This window comes from Falco cherrug, chromosome 12 (genome assembly GCF_023634085.1).
Source record: "Falco cherrug isolate bFalChe1 chromosome 12, bFalChe1.pri, whole genome shotgun sequence".
Lineage (NCBI taxonomy): Eukaryota > Metazoa > Chordata > Aves > Falconiformes > Falconidae > Falco > Falco cherrug.
In genome coordinates, this window is record NC_073708.1 from 28,000,514 (window position 1) to 28,024,147 (window position 23,634).

The 23,634-nt window shown below is 40.3% G+C and overlaps 1 protein-coding gene across 2 annotated transcripts in view; it reads right to left on the reverse strand.

Moving 5' to 3' along the window:
- TTC39A (tetratricopeptide repeat domain 39A) overlaps positions 1-23,634 on the reverse strand; it is a 54,122-nt gene that overhangs the window by 12,558 nt on the left and 17,930 nt on the right. For both annotated transcript variants that reach the window (XM_055724158.1, XM_014280872.3), the window contains exons 3-14: positions 22,334-22,465; positions 21,590-21,666; positions 21,075-21,142; positions 18,121-18,185; positions 15,586-15,685; positions 14,529-14,594; positions 8,013-8,121; positions 7,299-7,366; positions 7,109-7,168; positions 6,168-6,329; positions 3,211-3,302; positions 2,086-2,206 (exon numbers count right to left, since the gene is read on the reverse strand). In XM_055724158.1, the coding sequence (XP_055580133.1) occupies positions 2,086-2,206; positions 3,211-3,302; positions 6,168-6,329; positions 7,109-7,168; positions 7,299-7,366; positions 8,013-8,121; positions 14,529-14,594; positions 15,586-15,685; positions 18,121-18,185; positions 21,075-21,142; positions 21,590-21,666; positions 22,334-22,465 (1,120 nt within the window). The remainder of the gene's footprint in view (positions 1-2,085; positions 2,207-3,210; positions 3,303-6,167; positions 6,330-7,108; positions 7,169-7,298; positions 7,367-8,012; positions 8,122-14,528; positions 14,595-15,585; positions 15,686-18,120; positions 18,186-21,074; positions 21,143-21,589; positions 21,667-22,333; positions 22,466-23,634) is intronic.

A 23,634-nucleotide genomic window follows, 5' to 3' on the forward strand; every position in this document is an offset into this window, starting at 1 on the left:
CTTGCACAGAACGCAAACACAATCTCAGTTATAAATCAAGGCAAGTGCCAATAAACCAGACTTAGAACATTCATGGCACATGGCTAACCGTCCCTTGATTAAGGTCTCCTCTTGTTTTCCAGTTCTATCCTACCAGAGCAGTAATAACTATAATTAACTACAATGTATTGCTTCCGCAGAAAAAATATGAGCACTCAGGTAACAAAACAAAACAAAAAGAAAACCAAACCCCCTACACTTTAAGCCAAACTTCACACAAACCAACAGAATTTTAGAACCAAACTGTAAACCCCTTAAATTTCTCAGGTTTGTCTGATGTTCCCATAGGAAGTTACGTCTTTCTTATTCAACTGTTCATAAAGTAAATTTTATTAAAAGGTATTGGTTTAATTCCTATTTATTATTAGGGTTCTCTCAGAGTATATCACCAGACAAAATGTGACCATTGCCACTAGCAATCACACAGTTAAAGATGGAAACACTACATAGACTTACAGCTGGTCCTCATGACAAGTTATTCCATTTATTTATATAGCCTAGTCTGTACTTGATAATTTAACGCTTTTCGATAAAATTTCTGGATAGAATAACTGACTTCTGGAACTACAGTACAAAAAGCTGTCAGGTTAGAATAGATGCAACAGCATGTTGTCCCCAGTCACCGTTGCTTTCACCGCCTGCTCTCGATTGATTGGAAAACCTGGGCAGAACTCCTGTACTTTGCGCAGATTTGTTAACAGGGTCTTGAAAGAGAAGTATTCAAACCACATTTATTCCAGGCTAAATCCCTGAGCTAAGGCTTGCTGGAGGACTCGCCTCTCCCAGCAAGTATCTTTACAAGGAAAAGGAAGATCCTAGGGATGAGATTCTGCATCCAGCCCCACACCCTCGGAGTGCTTTTCACTGTTGAGCTGCGGCATCTGCTGCCTCAGGAATGCAACTGCAGCAGGACCCAAGGACGCCACGCCCGGCCCTCCAAGGACAGAAACCTCTTCTGCTAAAATCCCACCAGAACAGCCCAGCCAAACCCCAGGCGTGTTACGCTCTACAGTCTCTGAAACCTGAAAGGCAAATCAAAGTAACCTAATTATTTCTGTCATTTCAGTCTTAAGACTTAGTGGAAAGCGGTCCCCAGCGAATACTCACGCTGCGCTGTAACAACTATATCTCTTCGAGCAGCGCTGTGTCACATACTCAGCTGGTGGGCTGAGAAATGACTACTCGCTGGTGTCTCCAAGAGGCTCTCCTTGTTCAGGCGTTTTCTTAAAAGAGTTTTTACTAATTATCCAACTGTTTCTCAAACACAACATCTCAAAGCACTGCAAATGCTAACACCACTGCACTTGGCAAACCTCTGGACCCCAAATGCTTTCGTGTTCTTTGAGGTGTTCTCTGCAGACAGATTTTTGTAAGTGCACCACGAGTGAGGCAACGGGTGCCTTATGCAGCTGTTCTCATCTGGCCACAGGGAACTGGCCAGCATTACAGGCAAAAAAGAGAGGAAAAAAAAAAAAAAAAAAAAAAAAAAAAAAAGAATCAAAGCATGCAATGGTTTTCTGGAGTGGCTAAAGGATTTGTTTGTTTCAACCGGCACCCATGAGTTGCTCCGGAGAGCACCAAATTGCAAGCATTCAGGGGCACATTCAATAGATGCTTACATGCAGTCCCCAATTCCTGTATTGTTTCCTTGATTGCCCCCTCCCCCCTGTAACTTGTACCTTGAAATCTTCTTTTAGTAGTCTCAGTAAATGACACATGACAGAAGAGACCTAGGGCAAAGTTCCTCCAAAGGGAATCAAAAGAAAGCTGTTAGGAGCATGCTAGTCTGTAACCGGAATAATGAGTTACACATGCAACACATTTACGTGTCACAAACAACTGGCTTAGTTCCCTGTGGCTGGTGCATGCCCCAGTTTTACAGCATTCCTCGCATTCATTTGGCTTTGCTTTGGGAACATTCCAGTCTCCTGCAGAGGTTTTACCTTAGAAACACGGAAAGATACTATTCCAATTATCTCGGGTTTATTTCCATATATTAAAAAAATGTTAATAAGGGCAGGGAGGGGGGAGATATTTCTAACTTACCAAAGGTGGAACAGGCAAAGGGATGGGGTTTGAAGAAAGATACCGTCGAGCCTTCCGAATTGCAAACTTTTCTGTAGGCAGAGACTTCCCTGCAATTTTCAGTTTCAAACTGGGAACAATCCTGAAAGTTGAAAGGAAAACGTTAAGAATTTTTCCCTCTGTGAACCTCTGGGAAAAAAACCAAACATTAAAACTTAAAAAATATCAAAGAGAATCTAAAAAAGCTGTTACACACTGAGCTATTGCTACCTCTGGGGAAGCTAAGCAATACATATTCACAAAAGCTGTCTTTATGCAGGGCACGCATATCTCTAGGCTTCCTCTTTAATCAAGCAGGAGGAAGAGGGACTCCTCCCCACCCAAGGAGAAAATTAGATGATGCACCTAACTTACAAAGGGCCCATGTCTCATCACAGACTAAGAAAGAGGCAAGCTACCTTGCCTCTCATTCTCCCCAAACCCAAACCTATTCACTTTGTAATGGATTCCAAATCCAGTGAATTCTGCTTGTAATGATTACATAAGATATGGAGAACCTGAAAAAGTATCAATATAATGTAAGCACATAAAAAAGTGATACTTAGTAGAAAACCTGTAAAACCCAAAGCAATACATTTTCTTTTCCTCAGCAAGGTTTAGTCATTTTTGAGCTTAAACATTAAAATCAGGTTAACGCACTGTGTTGATAATGCATATATTCACTTGCACATTTAACTATTCCATATTCCTCTCAGACTCAAACCCCAAGAATCAAGTCGTACTGATGTCTCCACTAAGGAGGCACACATCTTGTCGCATAATCCATTGAAGGCTTTCATACCTTACATGCCATTTTGATTAAAGAAAACAACTGCAAAAGAATGTGAATATTACATGCAACAGCAGCAGCCACTGCATGGCTGACAGACCTAATATCCTACCCCTAAAGTACTTCCAGGCCAGGAGAAATCTGCTGTCTGCACTCAGGCTCCACTTTGGTCTGTTTCATTCTGCAATTTCTTATCAATCCAATGCTATTTGCGCAGATCTTCCAAACGGCACAATTAATTATTTTGCCTCTCTTCCCCCAACACTGTGACGTGAAGAGACAGGAAACTGTTGTAACTGGGAGTTAGCAAACATTACCTAAATAATTCAACTTTGCTGTCTCCAAAAGGACTGCAGTCATCTGGTCCAAACATACTGAGATAAGCAGCTTTCATGTAAATATAAGTGGCCTGCAAATGCAATCAAGAATATCTATACAGAAAAATGAATTTACAGCATCACCATTATTGATATAAAGCACAAAACAGCAACAAAGAGGAAGAAGTTCCTGCTTTTGCTCATAAACAGACATAATCTTACAAAATTTTAAGCGGGAAATATGTACTTTAGAACATGGAGTGTATTTTTTTTTTTATAAATAACTTGTTTACTTTGTATCGGTTTATAGTTTATGTCTAAATTCCAAGAACAAATGTTGTGCTTGTGTAAAGTGAATTTTTATCACTCTCAGGAATACATGCAAGACAACTTATGAAAAAGTCATGCTCAGAGAAAAAAAAAAATACTACTTTATAGTTTATGTGTCCAGTCACAATTTGGCAGCATGTCTCAAATACCAGGTTCTAGAAAGCAGTTGCTGTCCTGGAGGGAAGAGGCACCCAAGAAAGCTGGTTAATATTAAAGGATCACCTCCTCCAAGCTCAGGAGCGAGGCATCCCAACAAAGAGGAAGCTGGGAAAAAAAGCCGGGAGGCATGGATGAACAGGGAGCTCCTGGACAAAATCAGACACAAAAAGGAAGCCTACAGAGGGTGGAAGCAAGGACAGGCAGCCTGGGAAGAATACAGAGAAACTGTCCAAGCAGCCCGTGACCAGGTTAGTAAAGCCAGAGCCCTGAGAGAATTAAATCTGGCCAGGGACGTCAAGGGAAAGAAAAGCTTCTACAGGTATGCTGGTGATAAAGGGAAGACTAGGGAGAATGTAGGCCTTCTCCAGAAGGAAACAGGAGACCTGGTTACCCGGGACATGGAGAAGGCTGAGGTACTCAAAGACTCCTTTGCCTCAGTCTTCACCAGCAAGTGCTCCAGCCACACTGCCCAAGGCAAAGGCAGGGACTGGGAGAATGTAGAGCTGCCCACTGTAGGAGATCAGGTTTGAGACCATCTAAGGAACCTGAAGGTGCACAGTCCATGGGAGCCCAGTGAGATCTGGCTGTGGGTCCCGAGGGAACTGGTGGATGAAGCGGCTAAGCCACTATCCATCATATTTGAGAAGTCGTGGCAGTCTGGTGAAGAATCCTGGGCTGCATCAAAAGAAGTGTGACCAGCAGGTCAAGGGAGGCGATTCTGCCCTTCTATTCTGCTCTCTTGAGACTCCACCTGCCGTGCTGCATTCAGCTCTGGGGCCCCAATAAGAGGGACATGGACCTGTTAGAGTGAGTCCAGAGGAGGCCACAAAGATGATCAGAGGCTGGAGCAGCTCTCCTGTGCAGACAGGCTGAGAGTTGGGGTTGTTCAGCCTGGAGAAAAGAAGGCTCACCTTACAGCCTTCCAGCACCTAAAGGGGGGCTACAGGAAAGCTGGAGAGGGACATTTTACAAGGGCATGTAGCAATAGGACAAGGGGGAACGGCTTCAAACTGAAAGAGGGGAGATTTAGATGAGATATTAGGAAGAAATTCTTTACTGTGAGGGTGGTGAGCCACTGGCACAGGTTGCCCAGAGCAGCTGTGGATGCCCCATCCCTGGAAGTGTTCAAGGCCAAGATGGATGGGGCTTGGAGCAACCTGGTCTAGTGGACAGTGTTGGAACTAGATGATCTTTTAAGGTCCGTTCCAACCCAAACCATTCTATGATCCTATGATGATTCTATGAAGGGTTTTATGTTTTTCAGATTATGAAAAGTATTGATTTCATAGGGGTTCCTGAGCAATCATAAATTCAGCAACCCAGGAAAGCAAAGCAGCAGAGGATGTTACAACTCTTGCAACGGCAGAGAATAACAGTTGGTGAGTTCTTGGTTACCACTTTAAGGAGTCTATAGTAACCGTAAGTTTCAGGTGTTTTTCAGACTATTTTAAGCTGTGATTATTTATTTACACTGGAATCTAACTGCATATACATGGCCATCTTTCATTTAGCTCACGTAGTTACTACTTTGCTACTGTCTTGTTGCACTGTAGATTACATTACAGAGAAGATGCATAGGAAGCATCTTCTCCACTTCTCTAAGGCCCCTGCAACATAGTATAAAAATCTACACACAGTTTAAAAGGACACATGTTAATATTAATCCCACAGCATTTCAGAATATTAAAGCTTTTAAGCCAGGTGGTGCTCTCCTGGCTGTGGGACTCAGACTAATGGACCTGCTGAACATGTTGCTGGAATCCCCTGGGAATCCATACTGCGTGGGAGCACAGAGAGAGTTGCTCTCACCTTATGTAGGCTTTTGTTCTACCTGGCCAATACATACAATGTGTAGTAGAAAAAAACAGAGAGATATCCTCCTCACACATAGCCTGATCACATTAAGAAGAAACAAACCTCCAACCAACCACCACCAACCCTGCCCTGGCCAGACTTAATCCCTTCTGACAGATTTCCCTGGGGCTCAGGAGAAGATGAAGGGAGGAAAGCTACCAGGAGGGTTCTAGATGGAAGAGCTTCTCCCTTTCGGATGCATGGGGCAAGGCACCTCTTCTAATTAGATTTATTATCCTGGAGGCACTATCATGGCTAACCTCACTCACCGCCAAATGAGCTTATATCCATGATGTAATGAAAGAAATAGCAACTTGTGCCATTAATTACAATGTGTTGATGACACAACCAGTCAATACACAGCAGAACATCTTTAACAAGCTGTTCTTCATCTACAAGTCAGGCCCAAAAGATTTTTGTTTGCCCACAATCTGTTCAGATTTGAATGTCTGCAATACACATTGTTCTAGAAGAGCCACAGCAGACCAGGTTTTGTTCTACAATCTTAATCTTCAAAGCTACAAAAGCTTCAAAGCTACAAAAAGTCAACTCAATCTGATTGAAAGTTAATAGACACTACAGGGCCTTCCAGTCTCCTGTTCTGCTTAACTTACCTTTGACCAAGTGTTTTCTTTGCTTAGCAGGTCTGCGTAGAAGAAAGCCATCTTCCACTGGCGCTTGTAGGTGAAGCACCACATGAGCTCCCAGTAACACATGTGATGAAACTGCTTCCAATATTGCTGAGCCTCGCAACATTCTTCATATCTATTAACTGCCTGAACAAAGAGATTTCCAAACACTGCCTTAATCATGTGTAAATGCTCATACACCAGTGCCATAATAGGCACTGGCACTCCATGATCTGCTGGCACAGCTCCTGCAATTTCCAAATTATTAACATCCCAGTATTCCCCAAAATCATGTTTGTTGGATTCACGCAAAAGATTCTTGGCTCCACAGTCATCCTGGTGTTAAGCAAGCTTACCCCTGCCACAGAGCTCCCCATTCCTGGAAGCTATATTAAGTTCTAAGCATAGGCAAAATGAAAGTTTGTGTCTAGGGAAATTAGGAAACTAAAGTCAGAGGACAAATGCTCAGCTGACATTTATTGCTGCAGCCCCACAGATTTCAAGGGAGCGACCACGCTGCACACCAGCTGATACTCTGTCTCAGAGTACTTTGGACAGGCATTTTTCACCTCCCTAATTCTCTCAAGTCTTGTATGGCTCTCCACTCAGACTGAAGGCAAATGATTACCACTGGATGTTATTAAAGCTACAGCTTTCTTCAGGATAGGAAAGACAACGAGAAAACCATGTCATTAATACTGATAGACCAGATTATCATGAGAAATTCAGAAGAGTAGCAAAATAAGCTGGTCAAACAAGCCAGTCAAAATAGTTTTCAAAATTCCTATTTGTAATTCATAAACTATAAATTACATATAAGGCCAAAGCCACAGGAAGCATAAGCCAAAAAAGGAAACATTGCTCCCAGAGGAGTTTTTCTAAAGCTTCTGAAACATAACTTTCCCAAGAGCAAAAGGATTACTTACCGCATCAATATTACCCTTTAGTGTTTCTATCCTGCCTGCAAAAAACAGGAATATGGCTCCCTGTAATAAATAATAATAAAAATACAAGTATTCTATAACAGTTTTCAAGCTGACCACACAGTCTAGATCTTTGTTATTTGGCAAGAAAACATTAAACGATCACACCAAACTAAATTATGATTCATTTTACCTTTGGATAGCGAGCCAAGTAAGGCTTAAGTAGTCTTTCTGCCTCCTCAACATTTCCTTTTCCTGTCCCTAGAATGCATAAAAATGCAAGTGATAAAAACAGTAAGAAAAAAGAAAAAAGAACAGGAATGCAAGGTACTGATTAACCATTCTCATCTGGCCAATAGGTAAGTTCCTCTCCCTGACAAGTAAGGCATAAATACAGGTTGGTATTGCACTAAGTCAGCAGGTGGGAAGACCTGAACAACATCATGCTTACTGACTTGAAAACTCACTTATGCATAGACAAACACGTTTTGTAAAACGCTTTAGCAGGAGATAACAGGTAAGTATGTCTCAGCGAGAAGGTATCACCTCCCAAAAAATTGAGGGATGACATATAAACATGAACAAAGTATTAAGGAAGCCATCACTTACAGCCATTATTTTAACCTCCCAAATATTGCACCTGACTACTAAAGACAGATTTAGTTCTCACAATTTCCTTTGCTATCCCCATCATTTCCCTTCTTATGTGTTAAACAAATCTCCATCTTGAAGATTAAGACACTCCCTTCAGTTATGACCACTACTGTAAAATTACTCGCGAATGAGTTATGTTTAATCTGGTCATGAACAAACTATTCACCAACAAACAGGTGACGGAATCATCTTTTTCCCCCTCCGTGTCCCACAAGAACTAATCAAATCCAAGAGTTATTATAAACAATCTTACCTAACACAAAGGTCATGAAAGTATGATAGCAAAGCAACAGCATGGTACACAGCACCGACCTAAAGCTGTATGATGATGCTCCTTCTTGAAGCTGCAGCAGACCATGCTCCTGTGCAAACAGAGGTGAGGAGGGCAAAGTATTGGAAAGGAGTCCAAGTTGTGTTTTGCTAGTTTGGTAACTTCTGCAGTGCCATCTACAGATTGCTCAATCACCAAATTCCCTAAATGCACTGACATACATTGCTTACATAGCAATCAAAGATGAAAATATACACATGAAGTTATCTAACAGTTTTTCATGAAGTTACAGCTTAGCCTGGAAAACATCAGGTGACAGAGCAGCAACCTGGGAGGTATTACATGATTAACATAAGAGAAAGTGAGCCAACTTATCACCAACACCCAAGTGCTGCTAAACAGCATTCCCGAAACAAAAACCAGTTTTGAAATGCAAGGCAAATAACACATATCGCCATTGCGCAGTGTATCCATGTTTGTTGTTATTCACTACATAAGCAAGTTAAAGATACCAAGGAAAAAAAATATCTGCAACCAGCAGGGCAAAAGATGACAGGTCAAAAGGCTGGGTTTTAAGTATGCTAAGAACAAAAGAAGCTTTGCAATGATGTTGGCTCACTACCACCAGTGGAAAAATATGATGAAAAGAAGAGTATTTCTGTTGCCTTTGGGGAGAACTAAAACAAATACAATGCTGTATTCATATCCAGTGAGAGCATGACTGATAACCAACCTTAAGGATTCAAGCTCCTGAGACAACAGCATTTAGCAGTCCATTATAGGACTGGTTCCATGGTATCAACAGCAAGAACATAAATATGCAAACATACTAAACATGAGATCTGCCTACTAGTAAATATGCACAGTAAGACATCCACTGTGAGCTGGGGAAAATTCTGCCTAAAAGTTAACACTGTAACTGCAATGGAAAGTTACTGGAACATGATGTATGTGACTATAAGGACATCCTTTCAAACCAACTACACTATAAATAGGGGCCCTGAGGAATATCTATCGGAGCCACTGCAGAAGGTATCAGAGAGAGCGCTCAGAGCATGACCTCAAAACAGATTTTCATCTTTTGGGCGTCCTTGCCGACAGAGGGATGTTACACTACCTCACCCTTACCACTTATTGTGTAAACCCAGAAGCCTGTAATTATATTCTAATTTTCATCATACATGTACTTTTTCACTTAACTAGTGTGTTTAAGTGTTTTCACATAAATCAGCTATTTTGTGTTGGTTTTTTTTTTTTTTTTTAAATCTTACCTTATTACATCAATTACTGTTCCAGGGAAAGGTACCATTAACACACATATTTGCATGTCAATTAGTACAACAACTAGCCAGGACAAAATAGTGAAAATTCTGACTTGCATGCCACTTCAAAAGAAATTAGAAGATAGTAAAATCATTACTGAAAATCAATGACTTAATGGAAATCAAGCACTCTGCAAAATAAAGCCAACTTCAATTTCTGCCAAGAGCAAAAAGTTTGATTGATACAGGTAAGTAACAAAATATGATCTATCCAGCTTCTTTAAACTGGCCAGATGAAAACCACAAATATTTGGATTTTTTAAAAAGAAGTACCACTACAACACTCTGAGGTAAAAGTAAGACAAAACATTCTGTGGAATGAATTTTGGCAGAAAAAAATTCCAAATTAGATTTCCAAAGTACATTTTTTTTGAAGAGAAAAATCTTCAGGCTGGATATTTCACTGAGCCTTCACTGACATCAGTACCAGGCCTTTACAGTGTTCGTTATCTTCCATAGAACATAAAAATACATATAAAATGAAGGCTGATCACATCTTTGAATAGCACAAAGAATGATACAGAAACAGATTTTATTAGTCATATAGAATAATTTAAGCTTTTGTCAAGTTGATCTCACTTATGTATTTTAGCCGCAGAAATGTATCTTAGTAGAGAGAACCACAAAGTTATTATCTATACGGACAAGGAACGCGACCCACACCCGCCTACATGGGACTGCATCCTGGAAAGCAGTAATTGTGAAGTCACTGGATTAAGAACATCTGTTCGTCAGAAGAGCGTTGCAAATCTGGCATATTTGGGCCTGAATTCCTAAGAGCAGTAGTTACACAGGAGGTACGGGAAGCTCACCAAGCCAGTTAGTTCACTCTGTGGTACGTTCATAATCCTATGCTGCCCAGTACAGGTGCTGAAGAATGCTTACTTTGCACTCTGCCACTTGAATACTCCAAACCTTCTATATTAAAGCAGCGTAATGAGTGGACACAGTGTGAAAAAGAGAGATCCAGAAGCAGTTGTTACTAGTACTACAATGCTTGCTTGTAGAAAAGGCTGTAACAAAGCTGCTTCTCCTCAAAAACACTCTTGCGAACTGTTTCTGTTACGAGGAGATCCCCAGGAAGATGGGACGATGAAGGGTGTCGCTGGGAAACACGTTTTAGATCCCACGCTCAGCCAGCCAGCCCCCCTGGGCCCCCCCTGTGGCTGGTAGAGACAGAGTATTCCTGCAAGGCACAGAAGCCTAGGTCAGACAGCACGACACACCTTTACAAGCACCTACTCTTTCTCCGCAGGGAGCCTACGGAGATTAGCCGGCCAACCTAATCAGCTAGGTGAGGTGTCATGAGTTGGGCAATACCCCCATGTAATCCTCACCTGGGATCACATGGAGGATCTCAGAACCAGATCACAAGCAGCGACTACTTGAGCCTAAGGAGAAACTCTGTAAGCAAACTACACTCACTGGTGCCAGTCACTAAGTGACCATCCTGTATTTGTCAGGACACACCTTCTAACCATAACCAACCCAGAAGTATCTCCCACACCTGTGCCACAGGTGAAGCGAGCAATCCCAGAACACCAGGAATGAGCTTCTGAACAAAGTCGGAGCATATTTGCTACATATTTGAACAAAGTTCCAACCAGAAATATAAAACAGGTGTCAAGGCAATGAGTTCTAGTAATTTCTCCAAAATACTTAAATGCCATTAACACATTTAGCATTTGTTTTCACACAAAACGTAAATTACTCTGAAGGGCATAAGGTATAACACAGAGCAGGGAGCCATGACACTTCTTAGAGACAAATGTGATCCAATATGCTAACTCTCACCTTTCCGTGCCAGTTGCTCATAACATCCCACTACCTCTTCATTCCCCAGACTGCCACTACATTACATTCCATCAGTATCTCACTGACTTAATCCTTGTCCCAAGACATCCAGTGCTCTGGCGTTCACATGAGCAGTGGGGATTCCCAGAGCGAATGCAGGATGAACACAGACAATGCTCAAATCCATTATCAGACCACGCTGAGGCTGGTCTGTACTTATTTCAGCTGTCACTGCCCAGAATCCATCTACTTTCCTGAAGTGAAAGCTCTTTACTGGTATTTTTAAATGACTCTCTTAATTAGGGATCTTGACAATGAAAGCAAAGCAAAGTCCCATAACCTGATCACATGACTGCAGGCTTAGCAAGGAGGATCGTTACTACTAACAGCTTTTACGAAGAACTAATGAAACTGGTAGACAAGGCATATGAATGTATTGTTTCAAGTAATTTTAGATTTAATCTTCATTTAAAATTTGCAGAAGAGACCAAAACGCAATTCTGTTGGTGATAGTGGAAAAGTGAAGTCGATTTATTACAAATCGACACGTATTCTTCGGCTCAGCTGCTTTGGGAAAAATGTCCTCCCACATCAAAAAGTACAATCTGAAAGAAACTGGTTCCATCTCAAAGTTTCCCTGTCTTCACCTGAAATCAGGCTGTCATCTGACCCCCTGACAAACTGCACTTAACATATGGTGGGCTCATGTCAAACTTTTCTACAGTTTAGCAACACAGGATTTGAAATCATTTCCCAAATAAGAACAAGAGTAAATACTAGCCTGAGACCTGGTGGAGTCAGTGAGAAGGGTTCAGTGCTTTCATGGGAGATACTGCAAGGACCCTTCTGATCTGACACCAGAAGTTAGTTATTGTTAAACACACGAAGTCCAGATGGGACACACACTCCATCTATTGCCCAGTGAGTAAGGCAGGCATGCCTCACCAGCGCAGCATGCCCAGCGGTGTGTAATACATACCTCTGCCCACAAAACCTCATGAAATTGGGCAAAACTGCATTGAACCCCAATGCCCAAACACTGGCCCTACGCCACTGAACACAAACAAGCCTGTATTTTAACTAACGATACCGGTGAAAGGAGCTTGAACAGTGGGAAGGGCACAACTGGCACATCTTGGACTGGAAGGGAACAAAAAAGGCCTCAGGCTACTTTTATAATTTCTTGATCTTATCCTAGCTACTATTTTGAGACTCCAGACTGCTGTTAAGTTGATCATGTTGTCTACAGTGCCCACAAATGGCTTAGGAACTAACGAAGCTTTGGGCATGTCCTCATTTACCATCAGACGTGACATGTCCAAGAGACAGGAAGAGTCCCTAGGGGCAAATTTGTTGGCTTCAAGGCAGGTTAGTATCGTGGAAGATATCACAATGCAATTTTACATCCAGTTTTAACAAACACATGATCCACAACAAAAGCAAGCTGTCCCCCAGTGCACTGTAGCTCTCTCAGGTAACTGTAAACAGCCCAAGGCATTAATCACAGCTCTTTTGTTCTTTGCACAACCTGATGGTCACCACGAGCATTTAATGGAAAAGACTGCAAGATCAAACACAGATGTATTCCGAACTCCTTTCATCTGGATGGGGTGCAGCACATGGCACGCATCACTTTCGCTCTTCTCTGTCACTGTTCCTTTCACCCTCTAGACTCCTGCCTGTACTGCAGGGGACAGCTTCCTCTTGCAAGCTTTGGAAAACCACCACTGGAAAGGATGGCAACGGCAATTTTGCTTTTGGTTTTAGGCATCTGACTGACAAATGTTAAATGCAGAAAGCCTTTGTTGGGATGTTAAAATAAACGGCCACCAATGAGCTTTGATCAACATGTTTAAAATACTCCTTTTTTATGGTGCACAGACAACAGGTTTTTGCTTAAATTTATGGTAATCTAGGTCATGTCTCAGTGAGTTATTAAAAATCTGGAACAAGAGCTGACTCACCAACACAAATATCAGCCCACTCATAGCCATACAAGAAATCCCAGGGCCAAAAGAAAACAACAGAAATTCAATTAGAGGGACAATTTTCATCTGCAGTAATGAGTGTTCAGCAAAGTATTCTCAGAACTCTGCTGGTATATGAATTTGAATTGCCTTTACATTTCTAGAAGAATATTTTGCTTTAGATGTTCTTCATTTTTGTAACTGACAGGCAGAACTATTTGATTTTTGCCTCTACTGCCTGTGAAACAGCTCCTGGAAATTTCCAAGTTCTAATCCACATTCTGCCAGAAGCTCCTTGCTTTTAAACAAGATATTTTATTTTCATATAAATAATCATAAGATATAAGATCCTTCCTGTAAACAAATAAAATGGTGATGACACTCATTCACCTGTCACATAAGGTTGCAGCCCTGATTATGGAAACATTTTTCTCCTTGAAACTTGTTTTGTAAAGAGAAAGCATTACAAGAGAGTGACATTTTAACTTGTTTATACAGTTTTTGTTGTGTTTGCAGGACATCAAACATTTACCTTACCTAGCATTTAGGAAAGAAATGTGACTAGTGGTTTAGGTTAAACAAACTGTGTTTTCTTAATCCAGGAACCCAAATCTGAATGCATCTCATGTTCTGCTGGTAGAATGAGAGACAAGGGCAGGTGCAGGGTATCAAGGCCAAGATATTCTCATCAATTCAGCATCCTATTTTGAAACAAATCCACAAAAAACTAACACAGCACTTTGTGCACCTGTCCTGCAGAATAACTGAGGTTCATGTGAATTTATTGGTGCTTCATTACTGAACTTCTGTCCTTAAACTGCATGCACAAACAACACAGGTCAGACTGGTTACTCTCTAGGCAAAAAAGCACTTACTCTTTCAGGCAAAGAGAATTTCGGTGCCACACTCAAGTTACCACTTGCTATTAAAGACATGGAGGAAAAAAAAATATCAGAAATGAAACTGAATTTCTTTTTTCCCAACTGGATGTCACACAGGAACCTGTCAGGGACACTCAGATACCATAATGACAGTAACTAATAAGTAAGCTAATATATTAAAGGTTAAGAATACACTTTTGACAATGGATTTCTAAGCACAAGCATACATCAGAAGACAAGTAACTAAAAAATATGTCAACATAATTGTATTTAACCATTGTATTTATCATGTTTCAGAACTGTAACATCCCTGAGCAATGGTATCACAACCTTCAAAGTGTACCAGTTCAGACAAAAACACAAAGGAAAACTGAGCTGCATGAAAGCATCAGTGCCAACGATGCGCACGTGTGATCCCAATTGGAGTGTTTCAGAGGGTTACAGCTAGCGTGAGGAAGAAGAGAGAAACTCCTGTCTCCATTTTTTAATTTCAGAGTGAGGGGAATGTACCAATACTATTTAGTTCACATTTACCTTGTTTCCAGAAAATCCAACAAACTCCAGTAATCTCAGAATCCGTGCAGGAAACATGGACAATGTCTATAGAAAGAAATGCAACAGTTATGCAGTAACTTAGACTTTCTGCCTCTCAGCTGCCAGCTGCCTCCTGATGATTTTCTGGGTAAATATATACACCTACTATATTTTGCATGCAATTTGAACATAAATATCTGTTTAATATAGGGACCTTGTGCCTCCAGGATTCCCCGCACAGAAATACGTTTACACAGCACATGCTTAGTAACTCTACTACTTCTTGGATGTTTCAGATACTGGATGCATACCGCACATGACAGATTTGTCATTTGTGCAGTAAATATAACATTTGGGCATGTGCCAGACTCACACAAAGTCATGCAAGCAAGGAGAAGCACCAAGCACTTTCTGCAGCCCATCACCTGAATAACCACATCACCTCTCACCATCTCTCGGTCAATGCCTCTCTGACATAGCAGGAACCATCCTGTACCATTTCACCACCTGCTTTCCAACCAGAACACAAACACCAACGGCCGAAAGTGGCCTGAGCAGCAGCCCAGGCCCCATTCATGTCCCCTGTCCCACCAGCTGCCCTGCTAACAGCCAAGTCCCTGGTTGCTTCCCAAGTGCCTGTTAAACAGTAAGCGGAAGTCAACACACACAGGCAACAGCTGCTTCTGCGCAAGGCTTCTCCTGGCCCCCATCCCAGTGGGTCTCTTCTCATGAGATCGTAACATCTTCCCTTCCAAGTGCCTCCCAAACATTGGTCACTTGGCTAACGAACACCCTGATAATCTCCCCATGAAGATGCGCGAGCGGGTCCGCGCACACAAGGCGGTGTTGTCCATGCTGCAGGTAGTAGTCTCTTTTATTTCTAAAGTGTATTACTACCTGGTGTTCTTAGACCAGGCACTGGGATCCTGCAAGTGTCAGTGCATACACCTGATTTTAACCATATGATTAGTAACACTGATTAAACACATACTTAAGTTAGGATCATTTTCAGGAGGTTGCAGGACTTCAGCTCAAGAGAAGAACAGTTAGGACATACCAGATTAAATGCTCCAACTCCAAGTTTTACACCTCCCTCAAAATGAAGATGGTTCTCTCCTTTGACATAATGCGGAGACTGTATGAGACTGTCCAGCTCCCTGAAAACGCGCAAGATTCTGTTACTTTGTCAGTAAATAAAATGATTAATTACAATTCAGTAAGAAAGTAACCCAATTATCTCAAATGACATAGTAGTTCAAAAAAGGTCAATTTGCCATCTCATCCATGTGAACAACATTTTGTTGGACTTATCTACAAAACATTTATGTCACATTACTATCAATTTAAATATATGGAGTCCTGGAGATTAATTCCTGTCAAACAGATGCAGTATTTTTGCCTGAAAATATTTCTACAGTGGCTGCTGGGAGCAACACTAACCGTTACAACTGTAAGAAGATACGATGGGGCAATGCAGGAAGTTTAAACTAGCAAATTTGATTTGAGTTTCACAAATCCCTGGATTAGATGTTCTCTTTCTGTGCATGTTCATTCAAAAGAACATTTTGTTACCTACAGGAGAAGACAATTGTAAGAAATATTTTTAAACGGGCAGGTATAGCGGAATTTACTTTTCACTTATTCTTCTAACTTTCATATATCTCAACTTTGTAGTGTTCCCTTGTAGTTTCCCTGTGTAATCCAGCTGGATTTGAATCTGTTTTGTCTCCAAGCTTTCTGTAGGTATGTGTTTTTCACACTACTATTTTAATTTATTTTGTTGATTAGTAGGAAAAGAAAAACACTGTCGTAATGGCAGCCATATACTTGTGTGCAGGCTGTCATGTTTTTATCTGCTGGTTGTTATCAACAGATATAGGACTATTCATTGTAATTGCAGCCTTTACAATGGACCTGCATTTAGAGTTGCCTTCAACCCACACAAATACAGACACTGTCATCTCTCTCCCTCTTTCAGTATACTTCTGGAGAAACTGGACTGGATGCTGTTCTGTGTCTGCTAGACATGTGACTTTTTGTGGCTGTTCTGAGCCCAGATTTAAAGTCCTAAAATAAAACAAAACATGATGCATATTTAGCTTTCAGTTTTTAAAATTATTCACATAAATCTGTACTACTGTGAAGTTTTCTGATACTTTTTATTCACTGTCAAGAAGCAAATGTTCCATTCTGAATTTTGTTCTATTTCATTCCATCTTTTTCCCTCCCTGAAAGAGAGTTTTAAAAATTGTATCTTTGCAACATTTACTCCTCCTGTCTTTGTAGTGTTACTGTTGTTGCAGATTATCAAGCAGTACTGCTGACAGTGGGGAAAGGAAAGATGACTTTTTTTATATCGGAAACTATGTTGTAAAAATACCGATCAATCAAAACAAGTGAAGTCCCATTTCCGTATTTCATTGTTTTCTCTGTAACCTGTTGCACCATGCTCTCACCAAAACTGCAAACAATTATTTCTTCCTACATCAAAGGTACAGTACAAAAAACACAACTGCCAATCTCACATACAAACTTTCCCTTTGTTAAAATACATGTTTTAATAATATGCAAGTTATTAGCATTCTTTTGCAGAAGACCACCTAAGGGCTACTAGATTTATAACACTTTGCTTTTACATATACTAATTTACTGTGGCACAACTGATTATGCTTCCCATGTGTACATCTTAATGTAATTTTCAGAATTTACTACTGTACTTCAAAAGCTTTTGTGTATATTGAAAGTAGCTCTCCGTAACTTCCTAGATGAAAAGAAATCTGCTTAAGCAGATGTTTTTGGTTTGCAGACACTAAGTAATGGGCATATTGTGAGTTCAGATAAGCAACTCTGCTTATCATTTCCAATAGCACATGCTTTCTCTTTCGAGTAGAACAACTGCCATATTTAAATAGATTAAAAGCCCAGCTAAGCAAAAATTTCACTCAGACAGTGGTATATGCTTGGAAAAGCAACCTCTAGGAATTGTCTGTTCAGGGACTTCATGATGCAGAGAGACTGCATCTGCTCTACTATGCTAACTAGCCCCTGTAAATCTGTTTCCTGGAAATTTGTTTAATCTTTGTTTGAAGCCACTTACACTTTTCATTGCAAGCTCTTCAGTTTATTGTCTTGTAATTTTCTTTTAGTTTCATGCATTTATTATAGAATTACTTGTGCTTCAGCTACTGGTTTTGAATGTTCCAAAAAGTGCAGCTTGAACTATAAAGAAATGTCATTACTTGTGCCTAATGACTGCAAGACCTCCAAATTGTGCTATACAGACACAGAGCACTACATCATTTAGAAAAGTTATTTTTTGACATAATTTCAAGGATATAGTACTTGAAGTAGGCAAACCTTGGGAGTTAACAGCGTTAGGGTCCACTATCTTTACAATCCAGATCAACCATAATATCAATGTCCTTTGTTAGGCAAAGGAGGAATTTGTGTGGGCTGAGAAAGGCTATAGACATGAGGCCCACAATAAAGGCTGCAATAAATACAACAGTAATTAATTTGCAAATTGGACTATTTGACTGTCAGCATTTTTTACTGAAAGAATACACTTATTCACATCATCACTCTAACTTACCTGTATGTTTGGTAACTGTTTCGGACTTTGATGCCTCCTTTTATGAAGCTAACCATATTCTCATCCTGTTAGAATGGAAACAGGTTAGCAACATGAATTTGTAAGCACATAAAGGGCTTTTGTCTTCTTGAGATGAACGTGTCTTGAACATAACTGTCATGACACAGACAATGTAAGTCTCTGAGAAACAATACACAGATTTAGGATTTCCTTTCTATATTAAAATATTTTTCACTCTGTTCAAACATGTACACTTTATTTTGATGTCTTCTGTGATTAGTTTAGCCCTTGTGACCTCTGGACCATCTGAACTTGCAGTACTGAACACAGGTACAAAGCTAATGAGCGGCACCTAAGTTACATGCATTTGTGGCTCTTTCAAAAAATACCTTTCTGTCATTTGTCCCTCAGCACAGTTAAGGTCTGAGCATTTCCTGACTCAGCACCAGATACGAATAACTGCCCATCCTCAGGAGCCTACAGAATATAGTTACACATCCTAAAAAGGAACAAGGAAAAGTAAAGCTGTGCAGGATATGCTTTTTTCTGGTCTCAATACTCAAGTATCTATGAGATCCATACTAGCGTGATAACATGTTACATTACAAGCTATAACGCACCGAGAACTTACAGTAAAGCGTATCTGGGGGCCCTTAGTTTACAGTTGTAACCTGAAGAGAGAACTCTTCAGTCTTGAAACTTTCTGGTGTCAGTTTCTTGCCTCACTCATTGCATATAATCTGTCATTCTGGCTTGTTTTGATACTTGCTGTTACTTTGGGATAGGAAGACTACCTGTGATTTAGGAGATGATCTTTCTGTGATGGTATTTTAAGAGGCTGTATAAGGCATTGTGGAGAAAACAGCATAGGTTAGATGAACATTTGGCCCAATTGTGTTCATAGGTATGTAAACAGAGACAGAACCTGCCTCCAAGAGCTTTCCATCCTTCCGTAAGTCAGGAGGATAACTCAATCCAATCAAAGTTAGTTCAACATCTTCCGGACTTTGCTTTCTGTAAACTAGTATAGGAAGCCTAATGACCCGAACTGAAGAGCAGGGCTTACTCCGGCAGCCTGCAACACCACCACCAGCCTACGTCCTTTACAGTCATCCTTCAGCAACTTTATCAAGAATGATAACTGAGGACAGAAACTATAACCATAAATGAGCATGTAATTTCTGATGATACATCCCCAGAGACTTGAATCCCAATCACATGCAAAAGAAATAACCACAGAAAAATGGCTTTCCTTTTTCCTTTGTTCTGTAGAAAAAGAAAGTCAGGTTTTAACTAGCAGCTGGGGTGAGGTACAGCATACCTAACCGTATGTAAAGGTTCAGTTCTATTTTCCTTTGAATGGAAAATGGAAAGAGGAAAGAAGATGGTTTAAAAATGTTTAAGTTCAGAATACTCATGATACCAACAACAGAGATAAATAATGTGAGAATAGTACAGCCCTTGAAAAATCCTGAAACTAATTTTAATGTGTTTTCAACTGGATGTGGTCATTGACACTAAGCTTCAAATCTAACCCACTTCAATAGCTGTTGGAACCAAGTGCGTTTGTTTAATTTTTAAAACCAGTTCATGTGTTCATGAAAAATTAAACACAGAATAGAAGAGGAAGCAAATACACAGACATTCTTTATGCAGAACAGGACAAGAAATTATTTTCTTACTCTTAAATCTTTCACATACCTATAAATGCTTTTAAAAACAGACGCCTGTGAAAATAGTGCTTAAAAACAAGAGGCACTGCCTTGAAACACTCTTTTCTTACAGGCACAATGAAGAAGTTCTGAAAAACCTTGCTTCCATAGCTTCTGATATCAACCAAACTGTGCTCAGTGCTAGAGGCTACTAATCCCAAAGGATCCCAAAGGAATATGGAAATAGGTGGCTACACCCTGGCCACTTCAAAGTCCATCATCCTACCATAAAGTCACCATCGTCAGCACTCTAAAAACCTTCAGAAGAAACTACTCTGACTACTGTTTTTTCTATGAAGCAGTAGTTTCCCAGCAGAGGGGCACGGCAGATTGCTGAAAAGGGTTACATGGTTCATAAATTATCATAAACAACATAAATCAGAGCCCATCTGGCAACTCCCAACAACTATAAAATCACCACTTGCATTTCATTCTCAATCAGCATCTTTGATCCAAGAAGCAGAAGCCCTTTGTGAACGTGACTTTTATTATCCCTTCTGCAAAGATGGAGCAATCCCACTGTCATGTAGCAAGTACAGCCAAATCAGGAAGAAAAAAATCAGTTATTTCAACTATGATTAACAATCTAAATCGCAAGCTGAAGCCCAAGTAAGTATTGCTAATGTTGATCCATCAAAAAAATCAAGCTTCATTAGTACAGACAGATAAAATTCAAAGAAGAGGGAGAGATCTCCTTCTTTTAAAGACAGGCAGCACTGTTTAGCAAAAAGCATGTGTGGAGCCTATTAGCTATGCAGACCGTACTAGTTGTTCAAGAGCAAACAAGTGAGGAAGTAGCCTTGGGAAAGCAAACCAACCTGACTGAAACAAAAGTCTTGAAAGTCTTGCTTGCATTCTAGCATAGCACAGCTTCAATGACCATCTCTTTTTTTTTTTTTTTTTTTAATCCGATATCTCAGCACACAGTGTTTGAAAATCGGTGCTTACTGCCATTAATTGCACACATTCAAAAGGGACTGGAGAAGGGCATCATAGGGGACTCAGTGCTACGTGTATCAACATAAGGATTTTTAGATAATCATTAGGGATAAAAAAACCCACATTCTACTATCTCATCAGCAGATGGTCCAGATAAAATCCAGATTTAAAAATCCAGGTGAGACTCCTACACCACTAGGTCAAACTAGGGTCTTCTACCATTCCACTAATTTTAAGAAAAGAAACCTGTATAGTACGCACTTTTTTCTTCCCCCTCCAAAAAAGCCACACAGGAATCCATACCTGGAGGAATGTGAGTGCTGCTCTCTGAAGTAAACATTCAGCATAGCAGATTTCTGCATGGATTTCCTCTAGCATCACGTGACGAGGGTAAGAAAACAAATAAATCAGACACAAAGTAATTAAAAACCACTTATTAGCTCATTAATATAGATAGGAATAAGATCACAAAGCTCAAACTGAGAAAAATCTTTTCAAAATTTGCTATAGTGCTTAGTTCTAGACTGCTGAGGTAACCCCAAACAGAAATGACACACAGGTACAGAAACTTTACAGGAATTTCTCTGGTGCTTTCCAGGAATTCCTGGATCTAGAAACTTTCTAGACATTGGTAACACAGCAATTGCCAAGACACTGATCCAGCACATGCCAAATAATTGATTTTGTCAGTGAACTCACAATCTGCAAAAACACTCTGGGTGAACAATTCTACACAATTCAAACTGCAGATTGAAAAGAAAAAAAAAAAAAAAAAAAAAAGAAGAGGAAAACATTGTGTGTGTTAGGGACGACGTTACCTTCAGTGAAGTGTTCAAGGCTTTGCCTATGCACAAGGTTGTTGATAGAATCAGCTACTGTAGATTTCTTCCTAAATCTGTAGAAAAGTGAGTTTGGTCATTCTGAACATGAAGCATCAACAACAGAGAACCGTATCATTCAGCTGGCCACCCATACACTCACTAACATATTTCTAGTGCTCACCAACCCTCTGTCATGTTACCACACACACAAACTTCAGCATATTTCATACAGAACTTAGTCAGCGTGGTCCTCCTGGGATCCGTCTTTTACCTTTCACATGCAGAAATCTGCCTTGGTGAAGGAAGGGGACAAGGGTGCTTTTTGATTTATTTTCTGTGTGTGTACGTGCGCATGTGTGTACAGAAGTGGGAGTACAGTTGACTCAAAGACAGCTAGCTACAGTATAGCCATCACCAAATGGGAAGATTCTGCAGTGTCTGTAAACCGTAAATAACTTCCAGACAGTGCAGAACTGGGGCTACAGATATGACAAAAATCTAACTGGCAAAAAAAGATACTGCAGTAAACTGAAGTTTTCAAGACTAGACCACTGAAAACCCTGTTGACCTCATAACTGAACCTCCTTCAAGCAAGAGGCTGGAGTAGAAGACCTCCTGATGTCCCTTCCAACCTCAGTTTTCCTATGATTCTATGAAATTACGTGTCCTTTTTTAGCCTTTATGTCTTTCAAAACTTTCCCATGAAGGGACTATTCATTGACTGAATTGCGCCACACTTACTTTTGACAGGTGGCTTGAGCTTCCTTCATTGTGTTTCCTGCATTCAGTATGTCCTGAGGATCAAACGTCATCATAGCTTGCATCTCCAGTATGGTGGCGTAAGTCAGCGCGTGATACATACTGTCTTTAGTTCTGAAAAAAACCACAAGATGCAAAGCACAGCTGATTTGATGGTATTATTACTTTTAAAAAACAAATACAAATACAATTCTAGAAGTGTATTTGCCTGATGATCAAGCTCTACATGAACTAGAAATCAAACACAAAGGACATGCAAATTAATCAAGAAACATTATAGACCGAGATTTGTATAGGAAATCATGCCTACCACTCTGGTTTCAATAACTGTGATAATATGTTCCAATCCTGAGGTGAGGATAGGTATTTAACATACATAAAGCACAGGAACTAACCATGTGGCTGACCGTTCAGGAATGACAGAATCGTGTGTGTTTGTTTGTTTTTTTACTGGTGTATTTAATGAATACTGCAACATGCGACACAAATCCAGACATTCTTCTAATTTAGGAGAGTTACTAAGGACAGACTCAAGGAGGTAAGTAATCCAATACTATAACCATGGTCAAAGTAGAATCTTCTTCAAACAAATCTTCCCAACAGAAGCATTCCAGTCTATGTCAAGCATTACAGCTTTTTCTTCCTCGCCCTTTCTGCTAACCCTCCACCCCAATCTGTTCAACTTCTGTATTATTCTTTGTGATTTCAGATGGTTCCCCTTTTGAAGAAAGCCAAAAACTTTGGTATTAGTGCAAGGAAAACAATTAACTCGCACATCCAGCCACTGCCAGCATCTTTCCTCTGGCAGGAAGAGGTGTTTATATATTGAACACATTTACAGCATTCAGCCAGTACCTATGTACAGTATAATCCTCTGCAAATGAATCAAAATACCTTCAGGCGTACAGGCCCAATAAAGATGACTTGGGAAATATGTTGAAGGGCAAGTTCAGATGGATTCCTGCCACAGAAACTCTCTGTTGACCTTGCTAATCCACCCCTGACAAACAGCACAACTTAGACAAATACTACTAAAGCGACAATTGCTATTTCAACTGTGTACACTTTTAGAATAGATTGGGTAGTTCTATATGGCAGGGAATATTCAAAAATACTTGCAGTCAAACAAGGATATCCTTTCAACAAAATCTCCACCCTCAGCACAGCTATCCTCAATACGTGTACTTCAGGTGGTTTTTTTCTCAAAACGAGACAATTCATTTTCTTTTTCTTTCAAGGAGGAAGTGCAGTGCCAGCAACGTGTCCTTGCCACAAATAGGGCT